Source organism: Meriones unguiculatus, chromosome 4 (genome assembly GCF_030254825.1).
Source record: "Meriones unguiculatus strain TT.TT164.6M chromosome 4, Bangor_MerUng_6.1, whole genome shotgun sequence".
Taxonomy (NCBI): domain Eukaryota; kingdom Metazoa; phylum Chordata; class Mammalia; order Rodentia; family Muridae; genus Meriones; species Meriones unguiculatus.
In genome coordinates this window covers 14,838,841-14,857,776 of record NC_083352.1, presented here as the reverse complement: position 1 = coordinate 14,857,776, position 18,936 = coordinate 14,838,841, and the positions used below count along the sequence as shown (strand labels likewise).

General features: G+C 41.4%; 1 protein-coding gene across 1 annotated transcript; it reads left to right on the top strand.

Annotated features, from left to right (window-relative positions):
* The first annotated feature begins 897 nt into the window (after window positions 1–897).
* Window positions 898–17,914, top strand: Vdac3 (voltage dependent anion channel 3). The gene is made up of 9 exons (XM_021650474.2): window positions 898–1,051; window positions 5,986–6,054; window positions 7,399–7,448; window positions 11,083–11,235; window positions 12,679–12,731; window positions 13,976–14,203; window positions 16,009–16,159; window positions 17,038–17,095; window positions 17,399–17,914. Exons 2-9 carry the CDS (start codon window positions 5,988–5,990, stop codon window positions 17,488–17,490), a joined length of 852 nt encoding a protein of 283 aa, XP_021506149.1. The 5' UTR covers window positions 898–1,051; window positions 5,986–5,987; the 3' UTR covers window positions 17,491–17,914.
* The last annotated feature ends 1,022 nt before the right edge of the window (window positions 17,915–18,936 follow it).

The following is an 18,936-nucleotide window of genomic DNA, read 5'->3' as shown; positions in this document are numbered from 1 at the left end:
TTTCTTGTTTCTTCCTAAATCTACAACAGTCTGCCTGCCTTTTCTTCATCTTCCATGACACTGATCTTTTTGAAGAGAGACTGAGCATTCGGTTTGCAGAAGGTCCCTTAATTTGGATTTGCTTCCTTATTAATAGGGGAAGGCAAAATAATGCGTTGTCAAGAATATTGTCCTATGTCCTTGTCTGTGCACCACAGGGCACACGATGTTAGCTTTAATCACTTGGTTAAGGCAATTTTGTTGCGGGGAAGGTCCCTACCGCTTCAGTAAGTAATCCGTGGAGTGACTCTTGGAAACCAGAGAAATATCCTTAACCATTTTCTACGGTATCCGTTGTTAGGATACCTTAGTGTTAGGGCACCTTGGTGGCTCTCAAGTGGTGGTTTTCTACTTGCATAATTTTCCCCCTACGTTGATCTTGGTCATTCTCTGCTAAGAAGAGCTCTTTGCTCCATCCCCTCTTTGAATTAACATGCACTGCTCTAGAATCGACCCCACGCCAAGGTCGCCTATTCCCTGGGGTCCTATGTTTTTTCTCATCCTTACAACTGAGAAGACACCGCGCTTTAAAATTTACAGTTGACCTGGGGTGAAGCTCCCATAAAGATCTGCAAGTCATCCACCAGAGGACGGCAGGGTGTGGGAGCGACACTGCCGCTTTGCAGCACACGTCCACAGGGACCCCTCTGCTCCCCGGCTGGCGCCCCGCCCGCGCCCCTCCAAGGGGACAGTAGTCACGGCTTCGGCTCGTTCTCGCGAGAACCCGCGCCTCCGGGCAGCGCTAAGGTTCTCAAGGCCGTCCGCGCACTTCCTCAACCCCCGCCGGTCACCCGCTGGCCGGGGCCGCCTGCGCACGCGCACGCTGAGCCGGACAGTTGGCGGACCGCTGCGCGCCGGCTCCGAGGCGCGGCAGCGCGCGCCCTCGCGCTCTGGTGCGACCGGCGCGCAGGCGCGGCGGGGAGCGAGGTCGCGCAGGCGCAGACGGCGTTGGTTCGAGAAGACCTTCAGCGTTGCCTTGGTGGAGCGGGACGGGCCCACCCTCGGGTTGTAGGTGAGGCGGCCGCTGCCCCGGGCCGGGTGGGCGGAGGGCCGGCGGCCTGACTAGCCGAGGCCGCGGAGGAGGATCTGATGGGCGCCGGCCTGGGGCCAGGCGACGCGACCCCGCTGCCCAGTCCTTGCTGGCCGCCGGAGGGCGGGAGTCGTCGCCCTGGGCCACGACCTTCCGCCGTGCCCGGCGTGCGCACCGGCGTTCTGCCGGGGGCCAGGCTGGAAAGAGGGCGGTTTCTAGCGAGGACGAGTTCTGGAACCCCAAACCTACACCCCACCCTGCCCCCACACCTCCCCCTCTGCCGGGTCCAGTGTCTTGTCGCGCGCGTCTTGCCCTCCTGACGGCCCAAGTGAGGATGCTCTTTGTGCATCTTAAAAAGCAGAAACAAGGAACAAAAGAGAAGCTCTGTTATCCAGTTAGTGCCTTTTGTTTTCCTCTCTGGGTGTAATGCAGCCTCGGGGCATGGTGCATATCTATTTTGACACGCTAATAGAATTGTGAGGTTGTAGTTTTACTCTGGAGTAACATGGAGTCTTGTGTTTTCTCGATTTTTGCTTGATCATACCAGCAGTGTGCATTTCCCATCAGAACCGTGGGCCTGAGTAAAGGACAGTTTTGCCATAAGCGACTTCAGTTAGCCACTGGCTTTTGCAAAGTGTTCATTCGGAGAAACAGTAAATCAAACCGCTAAAAGCTTGTAGTTAGAACCATTTTAGCGTCTTTTCTCCCTGATTGGTGTGAAAACCAAAAACTTTAAACACTTCTGTCTGAATATTTAAGACCCATATTTCTATACCTCCCTCCTAGAATAATGACAAAAAAAAACCAAAAAACAAAAAACCTTACATTACTGCCGGAATTGTGAAATCACCCTATTAGTGAACTCTAAGCCCTGTAACGTAGAGCAGAATTTTATTATAATTGGTGTAGACCATCAATACCACCCATTTGCCTTGACTCTTAACTTTTCCTTTTAGTTGATGCCTCTGAGAGAACTCATGGCCTTATCTATGTAAGACAAGTGCTTTTTACCCTTATGCCACCCCATTTCCTCTATAATTTTTGGGTGTGTATGGACTTGTTTATGTGGTGTATGTGGTACATGTTTGTGCGCATATATGTGTGCCTGTGGAATCCAGTGTTTGATGTTGGGTATCTTCCACAGTTGCTTTTTATTTTATTATTTGAGAAAGAATCTTCTCACTGAACTGAGAGCTCATCAGACCAGTGAGCTCTAGGGCTCCTCCTGTCTCTGCTCTGTTCCTACTCCAGTACTTTGTGGGTCCTGGGGATTCATACTCAGTTCCTCATGCTTGTGTGACAGACACTTTGCCCATTGAGCCATCTCTTCTGCCCTGAGCATATATATGATTTTTCGGTATGCTCTTTCCTCTTTTAATTTTAAAATTTATTTTTTTATTAATTACAGTTTATTCACTTCGTATCCCAGCTGTAGCCCCTCCCTCATTCTCTCCCAAGCCCACCTTCTCTCCCTCATCTCCTCCCATGCCCCTCCCCAAGTCCACTGATAGGGGAGGTCCTCCTCCCCTTGCCTCTGACCCTAGCCTATCAGGTTTCATCAGGACTGGCTGTGTTGTCTTCCTCTGAGGCTTGGTAAAGCTGCTCCCCTCACAGGGGGAGGTGATCAAAGAGCCAGACACTGATTTCATATCAGAAACACACAGTTCTCCTTACTAGGGAACTCACTTAGAGACTGAGCTGCCACGTGCTACATCTGAGCAGGAGTTCTAGGTTATCTCCATTAATGGTCCTTGGTTGGAATATCAGTCTCAGAAAAGACCCCTGTGCCCAGATATTTTGGTTCTGTTGCTCTCCTTGTGGAGCTCCTGTCCCCTCCAGATCTTTCTATTTCCCCCTTCTTTCATAAGATTCCCTGCATTCTGCCCAACGTTTGATGCTCTTTCCTCTTTATATCATAGTGTGAGTATTTGACAGGTACAAATTTTTTAAATGAATTCCCAGTTAGGAAATGAGTCATGCTGAATATGGAGGTAGAGGACTATACTCCTAGCTCTCCAGAAGCTGAGGCAGAAATGTCATACATTGAGGGGCCAGCTTTGCCTGCACAGTAAGTTTGAGGCCAGCCTGGGCTATAAACTAAGACCCTTTTTATTTATAGGCAAAAGCCTAGCAGAAATTTAGATGAAGAGTTTGACTGAATATAAATACATGGGCTGTTTATTTAAATGATTTACAAAGTGTCCAGAGTTCAGGTATAGTGATTGTAACTTGCAGATGTGTTCAGCCTGTTGATTTTGTGACTCAACTTTATCTACAAAATTCATGCTCAAAACTTTGTTATTTATAAAGGTCATGCTCAAGAACCATGCAGTCAAGTTACCAACAAATGAAAAGCTTCTTTGTTCTGTTTTTTCAATACACATTCTCACCTAGTAACATCCCTGACTTATTTCAGACTTTAGGATTGTGTCTACCTCTGCCTTCTGAGTGTTGGGATTGAAGTCACAGGTCACCATGCCTAGCCTATGTTTTATTTATTTATTTTTATCCATTTATATGTTTCGTGAGTGTGTGTTTGTGCATGTTCATGCTTTTGCTTCTGCCCATGTGTGATGGTCAGAGGATGACTTGGGGAAGATGGTTTATCCACCAAGTGTGTTCTGGTACCAGAATCAGGTAGTTAGATTTGGTGGCAAGTACCTTCATTTATTGAGCCATCCTACCAGCCTCAACTTAGAGAATTAGTGTGTTTATGTGTATGGCAGCTGTGTGCATGCCATTGCCTGTCTGTGAAGGTGAGAGAACAACTTGTGGGAATTGGTTCTCTCCACCACGTGGGTTTCAGGGACAGAACTCAGTTCATGAGTCTTGACAGTTAGTGCCTTAATTCCACCTCACCAGCCCCAAAGCTCGTGTTTTCATAACTTTACCTTTTTTGTAGGTAGTGGGTCACATTCATAGCTCTCCTTGGCTGTGTGTGGCCCCCAGGGGGGAATGCTAGAAGCTGACTGGTGCTCTGGAATTTTCTGGTCTCTAAAAATCCCGCTAATGGACTCATTTGAGGTAGTTCTGTGATTGATTGGGCTTCGCTTTTGAGTCTTTAACAGAAAGGCAGAAAGTGCTGAAGGGGTCTGCAGTGCAGAGGTCTAGGGAGGATGTTTTCACTGAGAATTCAATATGAGGGTCTTACTGGCAGGGTTTAGGTTTTAATTTCAAAGTTCACACTTACACAGATGAATTTTATTCTCTTTCTGTTTAGTAGTAATATTATAGCATTTTAAGAAAAGCTTTGGGAAAGACCATATTCTGGAAGACCACATTTCATTTTTAGGTTTGAACCATATTTTTGTTTATTATGTTGTGTGTTTGTCAGCTGTGTGCAGGTGCTTGCAGAGGCAGGAGAGGGTGTCAGATACTCTAGAGGTACTCTACAGGTGGTTATGGGCTGCCTGACATGCTCCTAACTGCTGAGCCACCACTCCAGCCTTAGTAGGTGTTTTTGTTTGTTTGATTTTTTGAGCTAGGATCTTGTAGCCCAGACTAGCCTTGGATTTGAAGTCCTCCTGCTTTAGTCTGTTGAGATACCTGGTTCAGTCTCTTTAAGCTTATTTAATTTTTATTTTGGAACTGTCTATGTAGATAAGGCTGGTCTCAAACTCACTGCCTTCTGCTTCCTGAGTGCGGAGAGTAAAGGCATTTGCCACCACATCTAGCTTCAAAGTATTTAAAATTTATTTTTACTTAAATTTTTTTTATAATTTTATATGTATGGTTATTTTGCCTGCCTGCATGTCTTGTACTGCATGTGTGCAGTATCTGTAGAGACCAGAAAAGGGCATCATACTCCCAGGAACTGGAGTTAAAGATGATATGAGACGCCATGTAGATGCTGTGACTTGAACCCCTAATCTTTGGAAGAGCAGCTAGTGCTCTTAACAGTTGAGCTATCTCTCTAGTCCCAGTGAAGCTTCTTTGCTGTGGCTGTAGTGTGGGGATTGAACCTGGGGGCCTCTGTGTGCTAGGCAAAAGTTCTACTACTGCTGATATTCCTGGTTCTCTTTAACTTTTTATTCATGTCTTTGAGTCAGTCTCACTTAAGTTTCCCAGGCCAGCCTTGAACTTACTCTGTGGTCCAGGATGAGCTTACACCTCTGATCATCCTGCTTTAGCCTCCTGAGTAGCTAGGATTGCAGGCCTGAACAATCAGGTCTTATTTCAGGGACTGAATTTCAGAGTAGCAAAATATTAAAACCCGAAAGGTTTTAAACCTTTCTCCCCACCCCCTTTTTGAGATAGGGTTTCTCTAAGCTGCCTAGACTGGCCTTGAACTTGTTACTATTCTGCTTGCGCAGCTGGGCTGAGATTACGGGCATGTACCAGTATACTTTTTTTTTCCCTGTGAGATGTGGTATTAGGATTGAACCACCCTCACATCTCAACCCTGAGCATTTAATTCCTTTTTTTTTTTTTTAACAGTTCCTTAAAATGTTCCCATTGTGGCCTGGTGAATAGCTCAGTTGGTAAAGCACACAACCCTGAGGATCTGAGTTTGATCAAAAACCCATTTGAAAAGGTCAAGCACGGTGTGTACCTGTAATCCCAGCCTCGAGGAGGTGGGAACAGAAGGATCTTGGGCTGCCTAGCTAGCGCAGTGAAAAGCCTTGCCTCAAAATAATGGTGACTGGCCCCTGAGGAATAAGACACATGCATGTGTGCCTGTACAAATGCACACTTACCACACACACACACATAAAAATAAAACTTTGTTTAACAAAGCTTTTGAGACTCTTGTCTTATTTTCTAGTTTTAGGAGCAGAATTCCAACTTTGAATTTTGATTACATTAGGGAATTTGCTTCAGTGATACAAAGGAAGAAAAAGTCCTTTCAGGATGAAAGAGCGGAAGAGTTAGGAGTAAACACACTAAATGGTTACTCTTTTGTATTTATTTTTAAGATATGTGTAACACACCAACTTACTGCGACCTAGGAAAGGCTGCCAAGGATGTCTTTAACAAAGGGTATGGTAAGTATACAATGGTAAATTTTATGTTGGGTCAGAGTTAGTGATAAATTCTGAGGATTTAGTTGCATGTTCCTTAAAACTTTTGCTTTGTAGGCTGGGGAATAGTTGGTAAAGTGTGTAAGATACTCTTTTTGTTAGTAAAATAAGGGTAAGTGACCATTAATCTGCATCACAAGTATTAAGGGCTGTTAGTAGCCTCTTGTCTTTCATTCCTTAGTCTCCTTCACAAACATTGAGAGAGTTGTTATACATGTACACATGCACAAACGTCTAATATCTGTAACATGGCGTAGAACCCACCTATAATATTTATGCTTCATTTTACCAGTTCTGGTTATGATTAAGCTGCTTACCTCTCTCTGTAAAATCTTTTTTTGTTTTTACTTGAGACAGGGTCTTACTGTGTAGCCCTGGCTGGTCTGGAACTTGCCATCTAGACTATGCTGGCTTCAAATGCACAGAGATCCACTTGCCTCTGAGTGCAGGGATTAGGGTGTGTGCTGCCATTCCCAGCCCATGTAATGCTTTTTAATATACCATTTTTTTTATCCTTTTTTTTTTTTTTTTTCCTTCAAGACAGGGTATCTGTGTAGCCTTGGCTATCCTAGACTCACTTTGTAAACCAGGCTGGCCTCAAACTCATAGAGATCTACTTATCTCTGCCTTACTGAGTGATGGGATTACAAGCATGTGCTACCTTGCTTGGCTAATATACCAATTTTTAATGAAAGTGGAAATCTCATATTTTTAGCAATATATTATCTTTATTACAAGTAGAAAATTTTTTAGGTTTTAAAACTTTGTTTTTAATTTTTCTGTGCTGTACACATTGATTTTTTTTCTTCTACAAATGCTCATTATATTTTTACCTTGCATACACACACACACACAAACATACAATTATGTGTGCACATACTTACCCACACAACAGCATAGATTTTTTTTTTGAGTAATTTTAGTCTTTAGAATAGTGCATTTTTTTTCTTTTTACTTTTTAGAAGTATGAGTTTATTCACTTTTAGGACCTTTAGAATTGTACTTCTTTTGTTATAATTAAGTTTCTTTTCGAATTCTTATGTAACTACCATGTATTTTCCATATGGGATGTATCTGCCTTTTTTTTTTTTTTTTTTTTTGTATTTTGAGGCAGGGTTTCTCTGTGTAGCATTGGCTATCCTGGACTCTTTGTAGACCAGGCTGGCCTCAAACTTACAGAGATCTGCCAGCCTCTGCCTCCCTGAGTGCTGGGGTTACACTATATGGGATGCATAGAATATTTTTTAAGTTGAAAAAATTGGAGTGAAAGTTAAATTTTGTATATATTTTGTTTTTTAATGTTTCTAGGGTTTGGCATGGTCAAAATAGATCTGAGAACCAAGTCTTGTAGCGGAGTGGTGAGTACCTAGTATATTTTTAATAGGTAAAGCATCTTAACTGGTTTTAAAATAATTGTTTCCTGTTGCGTAAAACAGCACGTTCTTGATACTGCTGTCCACCCTGTGGCTTTGTCCTTCCTTCACTCTCTGGGTCTGTGAAGCCAGTAGAAAGATAGGTTGAATTTGGAGGTGGGATTCTTTGTGTTTCGTAAGAGTATCAGGCATCTCACTCCTAGATGATACAGAATGTGTATTGTTATACTTTCATGAATATGTATGAGTACTGAAACCTCTACTTCCATTTTAATGGTCCATAAGAATTTTAATGCTGTTTTACAAAAATACATTTTAATCTGTCTTTTTATTACTGATTTATGCAAAATATAGAAATTTATTTTTATATGTGTATATACAAAATTGTTTTATATTTTTAAAAGTGAATTAATATATTTTGTGTGTATGGGCATTTTGCCTGCATGGATGTCTGTGCATCATGTGTGTGCCTAGTGCCCGCAGAGTTCAGAAGACGCCGTCAGAGCCCTTTGTGTTGGCGTTACAGCACTGAATCACCTTGTGGCTGCTGGAAATCGAGCCCTCGTTCTTTGGAAGAGCAGCTTGGTTTTGATTTGTGTTTTTTGCTCTTCGAGACAGGGTCTTTCCATGGAGCCCTGGCTGTCCCAGAGCTCGCTTTGTAGACCAGGCTAGCCTTGAACTCACAGAGAGCTGCCTGCCTCTGCCTCCTGAGTGCTGAGGTTAACAGTTTGTGCCACCACCACCTGGCTTGGTTTTATGATTTTTTAACTGATTTTCTTCCAGTCTTTTTTATTGCAAGTCAAGATGCTGACATAGTTTTCAAAACATTATTAATCAGCCATTAAATAAATCTCAGCAAGTAGATTAACTTTTTTCTTGTGGCACTGGACATTGCATTTAGGACCTCTTCATGCAAGGAGAACACTCTACCAGTGCATTACATCCCTAGCCCTCAGCCCTACTTTTACTTTTTCATTTGAGACAGGGTCTTACTAAGTTGCCAGTGCTGGCCTTGAACATACCCTGTATCCCGGACAGGCCTTGAACTTTCGATCCCCCTGCTTCAACCTTTTAAGTAACTGGGATGGTAGGCTTTTGCCACTATGCCTGGTGGGTTAAATTTCTTTTCTTTTTCTTTTCTTCTTTTGTTTTCTTTTTTCTTTTCCCTTTTTTTTTTTTTCCTTCATTCTTTTTCGGTGCTGGGTACCCAGGCCCTTGTGCATGCTAACTCTACTTTGACTCTTACCCAGGTGAACTTTTAATTCACCTTATTTTCTGATTTATTTTTGCAGGCTACGTCTTTAGCTGGTGCTTACTTATTCAAACCCATGCAAGTTTTATTTATGAATATAATTGTTTAATTAGAAGGATGAAAGGTGTGTGCAATTTGTATGATATTTTGCATTGTACTCTGCATAGCTCTGGTTTGTCCCCATCACTCTTGTTCTGGGTTTCTCTATCATAAATGAATAAATGTATGACCTGCCTTACTAAGAAGGCTGTTCTGTTGAAATAGGAAAACTGTACGTATATTAAAATTTTCAGAAGTTACAGTCAGTTGTGTTGGAAAAGTCAACTCTACCTTTCTCTCTCTTCCATGCTGCTGTGGTGGCTTTGTGCATCCAGATGGTGAGGAAAAAAGCCTTTTTATGTGCTTGCTCTATGGCTGCTTTTGTCTCTATTAATTTAGGATAATTTTTATCCTTTGTTGTACAGTTCTCAGGTTCTGTTTTACAGTGACCTTTCTCTGTGTTGCTTGTTAGCATTAAGTGGCATCTGAAGATGCCATTTTCATGTTGTAAGTGGATTTTATACTTTTTTGTATTTGACTTAATTGTCAAATTAGACCCAAATTGGGGCAATATCTGGATTTTAGCTTCCAACAGTTGTAGCCTTTTCTCTGAATTTTGTATCTGCTACTTTAGCGTCTCGATAATATCGATCTTCAGACTAAGAGGTAGGAAGAAGATATGGAACAACTCAAATATTTACATTCGCTGTATTTGTCATTTTTGAAAAGTAAATGTAAAAACTACACTATTCAGATTTATTATTGAAAGCAAACAGTTTTCACATTAAGGGATTAACCTGAGCTGTTACACATGGCTTATGCTGTATTATTTTTCTTAAGGCCTTGCCCTGAGTAGACAGCGTGATTTTCAATTTGGAAGCTTTCTGTGTAGTGTTAATAAACAGATCGTAGCTTTCCAGTCTAGGGGTGTCGTCTGTCTAGAACTTGAGTTATGGCTAAAGAGAGGTTTCAGGTTGCAAAGAGTGAAACAGAACTACTTCAGAAGGTAACTATTCATTGCTGCTGGCCAGATTTCAGAAATGCTCCTGAGAGCAGGGTCAGGCAGAAAGTTTCTTGACAGTCAGAGATTGTCAGTGACAGGTAGTGACTGTTTGCTTCCCCTAGAAGAAGGTCTTTTCCTAACTGTTTATTGTCATGTGATGGAAAGGACACTACAGGAAGATACACATAATGACAGTCATGGTGATTGTACTTTAGAGGGTAAGCCAGATGGAGAAGGAAAGAGGGCCTTTTAAGTTTTGTTTTATTGTCAAAATGGGTAGATAATTCTGATGTTGCTTGAAAATGTTTATGGTAAAAGTTTTACAAACAGCTTCGTGGCTGAAGCATTCGTATTTTACAACACTGTAAATGTACTTTAACACTATGTCTAACATAAGCGTGAAAATGATCACACGTAAATGTATTTTATCACAATGTTTTTTTCTTTTGTAGTGCTGGGATGGAACCCAGGGCCTTGAGCATACTAGGCAAACACTTTACTATTAAGCTACTTCACAAGCCCATAAAAATACATCTTTAAAAAAACAGCATTTGGGGCTGGAGTGATGGCTCAGCAGTTAGAAGTACTTGCTGTACTCGCAGAGGACCCAGCTTTCGTTTCCAGCACCCTCGTGCAGTTCACAACTGTCTGTAACTCTAGTTCCAGTGGATCCCATCCCTGTGTGGTCTTAGGGCACCATTTATGCACACAGTGCACATACAGACAAGTAGTCACTCATACATACACATAAAAATAAATACAGCAATAGGCTGAGGATATATAGTTCAGCGACAGCTGTGGACAGGGCCTTGGGTTCCATTCCCAGCACACCCCACCCCCGCCTCACCCCCAGCTCCACCCCACACTACCACCCACACACTTCCCTTACCCCAAGTCACAAAATACTAAACTAAGTAGAAAGTGTGGGAGGTAGTGTTTATAGGTTTTAGTCACCTCTAAATTTACTATCTGACAAGTATTAGAGAGAATTAATAGGCCATGAAAGTGAAATTCTTCACTATTCAGTATTTTTGTCTTTTTAATAAAGGAACTTATTTCTAGCAGAGATCATTTTCTTTTAAAGTTAAGAATTTAGTGTGCCCAATAAAAAAGAGAATATTTGGAATAATAAATGCCAATAAGAAGGGAGGAGTCATGGACAGTTCTCAACCTGGTTAGAGACAGACAGAAAGCAGGAGGTATTTTGAAGCCTAGGGTTATTTAAAAAGTAAGGTGTATTGGTTTATGATGCATTGAACACTGTTTTCTGATGAATGGTTTCTGTTTGGTGAGATCATTTAAAAATAATTTTTCTTGTTCACCAGGAATTTTCTACTTCAGGTCATGCTTATACTGACACAGGGAAAGCATCAGGCAACCTAGAGACCAAATACAAGATCTGTAACTATGGGCTCACCTTCACCCAAAAATGGAATACAGACAATACTCTTGGGACAGAGATCTCTTGGGAGAATAAGGTAAGAAAAAGCACTAGAAGTTATTGTAGGTTAGTGAGTCACACCAAGTAATGAGCATAACGGGCTAGAGAGACGGCTGTGCTGTTAAGAGCACATACTGCTCTTGCAGAGGACCTGGGTCCAAGTCAGCGCCTCTGTCAGGCGGCTCACAACCACAGGGAAGTCCAGCTCCAGTGCATCTAATACCTCTGGACCCCATGAGCACCTACACAACACACAAGCACATACAAATACACATGATTAAAATAATAAAAACAAATCTTCAAAAAATTGAATAAACTCCAGATATAATCTGAGTAGGATGTTAAAATGTCTTCTACCATATTTTCTTTGTGTAGCCTTTTTTTATTTATTTTCTCGGTGTGTCTTTAACATTTCTAGAACACGACATTGCATCTTTGTTTTGATTAGTTAATTGTGTTGCACAGTTGATCCTCTCCTGAGTAGAACAGACTCTTCAGTAATTTAGTTTACTTTTGGAATCTTTGCAAAATTAGCTACACAGAAATGTGCCTACATTTTTTAATGTTTTTAGGGAGAAAAACAATCAGCTTTTTTTTTTTTTTTTTTTTTTTTTTGTCAGACACCTACTGTGTACAGGGCACTATATTTTTCTTTTGGAGAATGGATCCAAACTTGTAGTCCCGGCTGGCTCTAAACTTTGCTTGTAGCTGAGGTTGACCTTGAACTCCCAATTTTCCTGCCTATACCTTCCAAGTCCAGGAATTTCAAGGGTGTGCCACCATGAGTTTTCAAGGTACATCTGTGTGTATTAGCACATACAAAGAGGTACAGCTAAAGACGTTGGCTGGTCAGGTTATCTTTAGTCATTTCAAGAGAACAAGATTATTTTATTACTGTGAAGTAATTATTTTTCCACAGTAATTTAGGTTATTTAATGTATTAGGATTGGCCTGTACATTTTAATGTTTTTAAAATTTTGAGATGTCATTCAGGCTGGCTGCAAACTTTTTGAGCTTAAGATTGTGTGCCTCAGCTTTTTGAGTAGTTTGGATTATAGGGTCATGCCACCATAACCAGTTTAATTTATATTTTGATGAGAGAGCCATGGTTAGGGGCTATGTTTGAGGGGACGGCAGTTAAGGAGATGAAAAAATATAGGAAGTAACAGCCAGAAGAGGAGGAATGCTGGTGTGTGCCTGTAATCCCAGCTCTGGGGGTAGGATGTGCTGTGTGGGAGGCAAGTGGATCTGAGTTCAAGGCCAGCCTGGTCTATAGTGGGAGTTCCAGCACAGCCAGGCTACACAGAGAGACCCTGTCTTAGAAATAAAGAAAAGATGGGGGAGGTAATTTATTATATAACTTACTGTCTGGCTTTCTTTAATGACTTTGTTATTAAAAAGGAAGTGTGAGGAAGTTTTAGAACTGGCTTTTTGAGTTAAAGAATTGAAAATTGTTAATTGAAAATTTTTTGTTTTACAGTTGGCTGACGGGTTGAAACTGACTCTTGATACCATATTTGTACCAAACACAGGGTAATTATCCAAACCCATTTTTTTCTGTAGGGACAGGGAGAAACTTGGAGGTTGTTTTAGCAATGCTAGAATGTGTGTGTGTGTTTAAAGGAAGAGATCCTCAAGGCAACATAAAATTTTCAGTTTAAAAAAAAAGATTAAACAGAGGCATATCTCTCTAGCTTAGGAATTGAAGGGTCTGAGGCCATAGTTATATCTATTCTAAAGACTGGTGGGTATGGCAAGAGTGTGATCTACTGATTGTAAGGGACCAGGGTGAGTGGTGCTGCCATCACACTTTCTGGACCTTGCAAGTCCTCCCGGTGTAACAATGGGTCTGTCCTTCCTGGCACATGCTTTAATTATTTTTAGAACAAGTATTCTCCAAGACTTGTATGCAGAACTAATTCTGAATATTCAGCATTGCTATTAAAAGTATATTTCATCCAGATGTGTTGGTGTATGCCTCTAGTCCCAGCATTCTGGAGACAGGCAGGCAGATCTCGGGTTCCAGGCCAGCTAAAAGAAACAAGAAAATGTGTATTTCTACTAATAGGTTACTTTGTTTTGATGTACTTTTGTAGCACTTGAAAATATTTGAAGATAGTTTATTTCTCATCTGTATATATGTGTATGTGTGTATAATATATATACACATACATATCTTCAGATTATTAACTGGTACTGACATATCAAAGATTTTGCATTTTTTGACAAAATTGTATATATCTGTGGGGTAATATGTAGTATTTGAATGTCTGTATACATTGTAATCAAATAGGGTAAGTGTATTTGTCTTAAACTTTTATCATTTTTTTGAGTTGAAGCAAATTTAAAACTTGCAGGTTTTGGAATATATAGTACTTTATGTGTAATAACTACTGTGCAACAGAACATCAAAATAATTTATCAAGTGTATCTGTTGATTTATGTCTTTATGAAATTTATAGTAAAGTACTTTATATCAAATGACATGCATTTCTTTTTTTGTTTTGTTTGTTTGTTTGTGTTTTGAACAGAGTTTTTCTGTGTAGCCCTGGCTCTCCTGGAACTCACAGAGATCCATCCACCTGTCTCTATCTCCCCAGTGCCAGGATTAAAGGCATGTGCCCCCATAACGTTAACCATTAACATATAGTTTAATCCTAACAGTTGTATTTGTAGAGAGCTGAGTTGTCTGTAGCCATTTTCCCTTTGGAGAGGGTCTTTGTGCATTAGTGGAGAGAGTAGATTCACATCATTTCATTGTACCATTTGTTTTACAGAAAGAAGAGCGGGAAGTTAAAGGCGTCCTACAAACGGGATTGCTTCAGCCTGGGCAGTAGCGTGGACATAGATTTCTCTGGTCCTACCATCTACGGCTGGGCTGTGCTGGCCTTTGAAGGCTGGCTGGCCGGATATCAGATGAGCTTTGACACGGCCAAGTCCAAACTGTCCCAGAACAACTTTGCCCTTGGCTACAAGGCTGCAGACTTCCAGCTGCATACCCATGTGTGAGTGTCACAGGCTATTCCGATTGCAGTGCTCGTACAATTCCCGGGAAAGGCTGTTGATAAGATGGTAAACAGTTGAAAGTGCTGGTAACTGCTGGATACCAGTCCTGCTGTCTGTCTATCTATGTATCTTATCTATCTATAACATTTTTGTTTTGTTTTGTTTGAGACAGGGTTTCTCTGTGTAGCCTTGGCAGTCCTGGACTGGCTTTGTAGACCAGGCTGGCCTCGAACTCACAGAGCTCTGCCTGCTTCTGCCTCCCAAAGTGTTGGGATTAAAGGTGTGTGCCACCACCACCCAGCTTTGCTGTATATTTTCATAGTCAGCAGTGCCTTCCGGAAGTTCATATACTGAGCTTTGCTGCTGTTTGTTACTGGTGTCACCTTTGACCCCAGCCTTTGGGATATTTTAGCATCTGTAAAAGAACCACTGAGTAGAGACAACCCACAGCACTGTTACTTTTTGCTTATTTTGACTGTATCTGGAAGCAGATGTGTGGAACACTAAGAATAATCACCAAATTGTCTGCGTGTCCTGGAACTTGTCTGGTGATTCTGTGTGGAGATTTTCATGTGTCTCGGTCAGAACCTAGTTACTGCCTCTATTGCTTTTAGAGATAACAGGATGTATCTGGCTTTAGTGACTGTGGGTTCTGCTTTTTCCCAACCGTATGCTCCCTGTTTTACCCCTATCACTAGATAGGAGAGAAAGAAGAGTAGAGGTCAGACAGACAGAAAGAGATAGAGGTCTCTGAGTCTAATTTCTTTCCTCTTGTTTCTAACAAACTGCAACCAACTCTCCTGAACAACCAGCACCTCCCGCCCCCCCACCCCCAATCAGGGTTTTAGCGTTTATATACCTTCTGTAAAGTTTCCAGAATTCCAAAGGTCACACAGCCATACAAACCATCCGTAGCGGGCCAACCACTCCTCTGCTAGAGCATGAGGCAAATCAGTCAGCTGCTGTGGACAATCTGAAGCAGTGCCATATCCCCACATCTGGGATTAAAATGAAAACATAATATTATAATATTATATTATAATATTATAAAATATTATAATATTTTTTATGTTTTTAAAGAAACCAAAATTCCAGAATTCTTACTACAGTGGGGATCTCAAAGTAATCCTGGATTTTAGTGTTGGCTGAAACAGCCTCAACTTTTACTTATGTTTAGTTTTTGGTGTTTTAAGATCTCATATAGATCAGGCTGACCTCAGGCTACTATGTAGCCTGGGCTGTTCTTGAACTTCTTGTCCTCTTGCCTGTACCTTCCAGTTGCTGGGATGAAAGGCAGGAATGAGCTGTGTGTTTCGGAGGTTTTGCTCCTCACCGGGCACTCTGGTATAGACAGTGGTACTACAACACTTTACTAGGAAACCGACAGTGGTCTTAAAACGCTGTTGTTGGAAAACCATGGTATACTTCAAAGAGCCATGGTTTGTATCTGGAGCAGTGTCTCCTGAGGATTTTATCGAAAGTGTTTTCTCTCTCTGGCTGTGTAGTAAGTAAAAGCTAGTGTCTTTATTCCTATATTTTTACCTCCTCAAAGAGAGGACCTAGATCCTATGAAAAAGAGACTTTTAGGTTATATTTTCTAAATTCTCTGAAACATACCTATAGATTACCTTTACCTGAGGTGTCTGTCTTTGAGCATAGTTGAATTGTGTCTTCAGAAATCTATTGTGTAGAAGAGTCAAGTAAATGAATCAGGTGCTGCTTTAATCATGCTCTTAGATATTTCGTAGGTTGGTTTAATTTCTTGTTTGATAATCAAACTTTATTTTTTCCACCGTGAGAACAGGAATGACGGTACTGAGTTTGGAGGCTCTATCTACCAGAAAGTTAATGAGAAGATCGAGACATCAATAAACCTGGCGTGGACAGCTGGCAGCAACAACACTCGCTTTGGCATCGCTGCTAAATATAAGCTGGATTGTAGAACTTCTCTGTCTGTAAGAATGTGCATCCCAGCTGTTAATGAGTGCTGTAGTCCCCTGACAATTTGCATGTTCTCTGTTAGCCTCATGACCACTCAGTTAGTGAAAAGGTCGTTATGTCTAAGGCAAGAATGTGGGTTCTAGTCCTAATTTCTCCCCTGTTGGCTATTGCTGATCTTGGCCTTGGTATATTCCTTACTTTTAAATTCATGGGAGTAGATTACTATTCTTACTACTGTTACTTATTTTCATTAATACTAACAGAAATTGAGCTCCTATGTATAAGGCTTTACAGATCTTATCCCGTGTAATTCTCATAACTGTTCTGTGTGGTGAAAATTGATATCCTCATCCATTTTGCAGTCAACCCAGAAACTAGGTGAGGGTCACAGTAAGCAGCCGTGTTAAAATGTGAATCCAGATATGGTTTTATGACACCTGAGTACATGTTGAATCACTGTCAGGTTGTAAACTGGTATTTCAAAGAATTCAGTACAGGCCGGGTGTGGTGCTGCACACCTTTAATCCCAGGCCTTGGGAGGCTAGTAGACCTCTGATTTCAGAGTCAGCTTCTTCTACATACTGGCTTCCAGGATAGTCCTGGCTGTGTAATGAGTGTCTCAAAACAACAACAAAGAAATTCAGTACCTAGGGATGCTTGGTAATTCAGTGTGCTTGAAAATCTGTTCAAGAACTTTAAAGAATACATTCTCATTACCCACAATTCCTACCAGTCCTGTTGACTTCTTAAAAGAGTGAGCTTTTTTTTTCAGTTTTAGCAATTCTAGATTACCCTCAGTGCTTTAGAGACATTGTGCATGAAGTAGTTGCATTGTGCTGACATGTTGTAGTGTTATTTTCTAACTGCTTCTATTTTCATCTCTTAATCTTAGGCCAAAGTAAACAATGCCAGTTTAATTGGACTGGGTTATACGCAGACCCTCCGAGCAGGTATGTAAAAAGAATTAGTTAGTGGGTGGTCAGGACAGAAAGACAGCGAGAATAGTCTGTGGACCCGCTTAAATAGTCCCTGTGGGTTACATTTGGCTTGTCCCTCAGTTTTCTTAATGTGGAACTCCAAGTAGTTCCTCATACTCACACACAGCAGACCAGACAGCTGTGTCTGTGCAGTACAGCCTCCCTGGACTCAGTGCCATGGACTTAGATCTGTTATTCCTAGCAAACTTAGGTCTTGGTGTGATACTGGCCACAAGTAATTATGTTTTGTTTTTGTTTTTGTTTTTTTCTCTCTAGGAGTCAAATTGACTCTGTCAGCTTTAATAGATGGAAAGAACTTCAATGCAGGAGGTCACAAGGTGGGATTGGGATTTGAACTGGAAGCTTAATGTGATTTGAGTAGAGCATCATTTGTCCCTGGAAATGAAGAGAAATAAACCCACTATGTTTTGGCCTTAAAATTCTGTGAAATTTCAAAAGTGTGAACTTTATATTCTTCCAAAGAATTGTAATCCTTCCTACACTGAAGTCTAGAGATTACAGATCCATCCTACGGGAGGTCCTTGAAGGCATGCCTGGAGATTTTCATGTTTGTGCCACATTTCAGTTGAGTTCTGCAGAGTTAATTTAAGTATGTTCCTCAGCAACAGCGTAGTGTCCTGTTGAAGGAAGTGATCTGACTCCCGGTTTGTACATCGTGTCCTGCATGTCCCACTCCACTTTTCCACGACCTTTTGTTGTAGCAGTCTCTGCTGTAGTGAAATCTTTGGTTTTGCATCAGAGTAAAATAAACCCATCACATTTGGAGCATAATTGTTCATCTGATTTATTAGTAGTGCTTGATCACGTCTAAAGCTGTGTGTCTAAAACATGCGTGTTTTTACTGCTCACTCCAACTCTAGTTCTCTCTCACTCTGCCCCTGAAGGATGAGGTGGTAGTTTTTTGTTCTGCAGTGGAGAAGGACAGCTGTTGAGGAACTAGCTTCCTGTTGTATCATGTCAAAGTGTCCTGAAGCTGCTGAGGGCACAGTGTGGAAAGAGGAGAGGTAGGGAAGGGAAGACTGCAGGGGGAAGGGTGTAGTTCTGACTCTTCCAGGCCTTCGGAAAAAAAAAAAAAAGTTTTTTTTTTTGTTTTTTTTGAGTACTAGGTGTAATAATACAACTGAAGAAGGAGTTACAGTGTAGAAAAGATATAGGTAGACGTAATACTCCTAGGGCTTATGGACATCATCTTTCTGTGAGCAGAACACCTTTCTTTTTATATGGAAGTAATATGAGCCAGTTACAGTAGTTGCAGTCCGCTTTCAGTTAGATTGACAGTAGAACTTGCCATTCTTCACTTCCCCCTTCAGTACTGCAAGCAGTGTGATGTGTATCCCTGCAGCTATTAGCATCCTGGAGCCCTCACAGCTGTCCGTTTACACGAGGCTAAAGACCTCTCTCCTCCTGGAGTGCACTTCATTTTTTATGATGATTTTTTCTTTTTAAAAATTAACTTCAAAAATTTATTTACTGTTGTAGTTTCTTTTCTATTGTTGTGACAAAACGCTGAGGAAGGCAACTCATAAAAGAAAGCTTATGTTTGAAAGGGTCAGGATGGTGTTTGAACAGAGGCATGGTGGCAGCCGAGAGCACATCTCGCAAGTAGGAAGCAGAGAGACATACTGGCAATTTGAACTCTCAAAGCCCACCCCTCCCGACCCCTCCTAATCCTCCCCACACAGTCTGAGAAGCTGGGGACCACATTTTCAAACATGAGCCTGTGAGGGCCATTCTTACTCCAACCCCACCCCCAGGCGTGTTTGATATATATCGTAGCTATATATGGCATCTTT

Coding starts and splice junctions, on each gene's coding strand:
- Vdac3 (XM_021650474.2), top strand. CDS start 5,988: ATGTGTAACACACCAACTTACTGCGACCTAGGAAAGGCTGCCAAGGAT. Junction 6,055..7,398: donor TGTCTTTAACAAAGGGTATG/GTAAGTATACAA, acceptor TAATGTTTCTAG/GGTTTGGCATGGTCAAAATA. Junction 16,160..17,037: donor ATTGTAGAACTTCTCTGTCT/GTAAGAATGTGC, acceptor TCTTAATCTTAG/GCCAAAGTAAACAATGCCAG.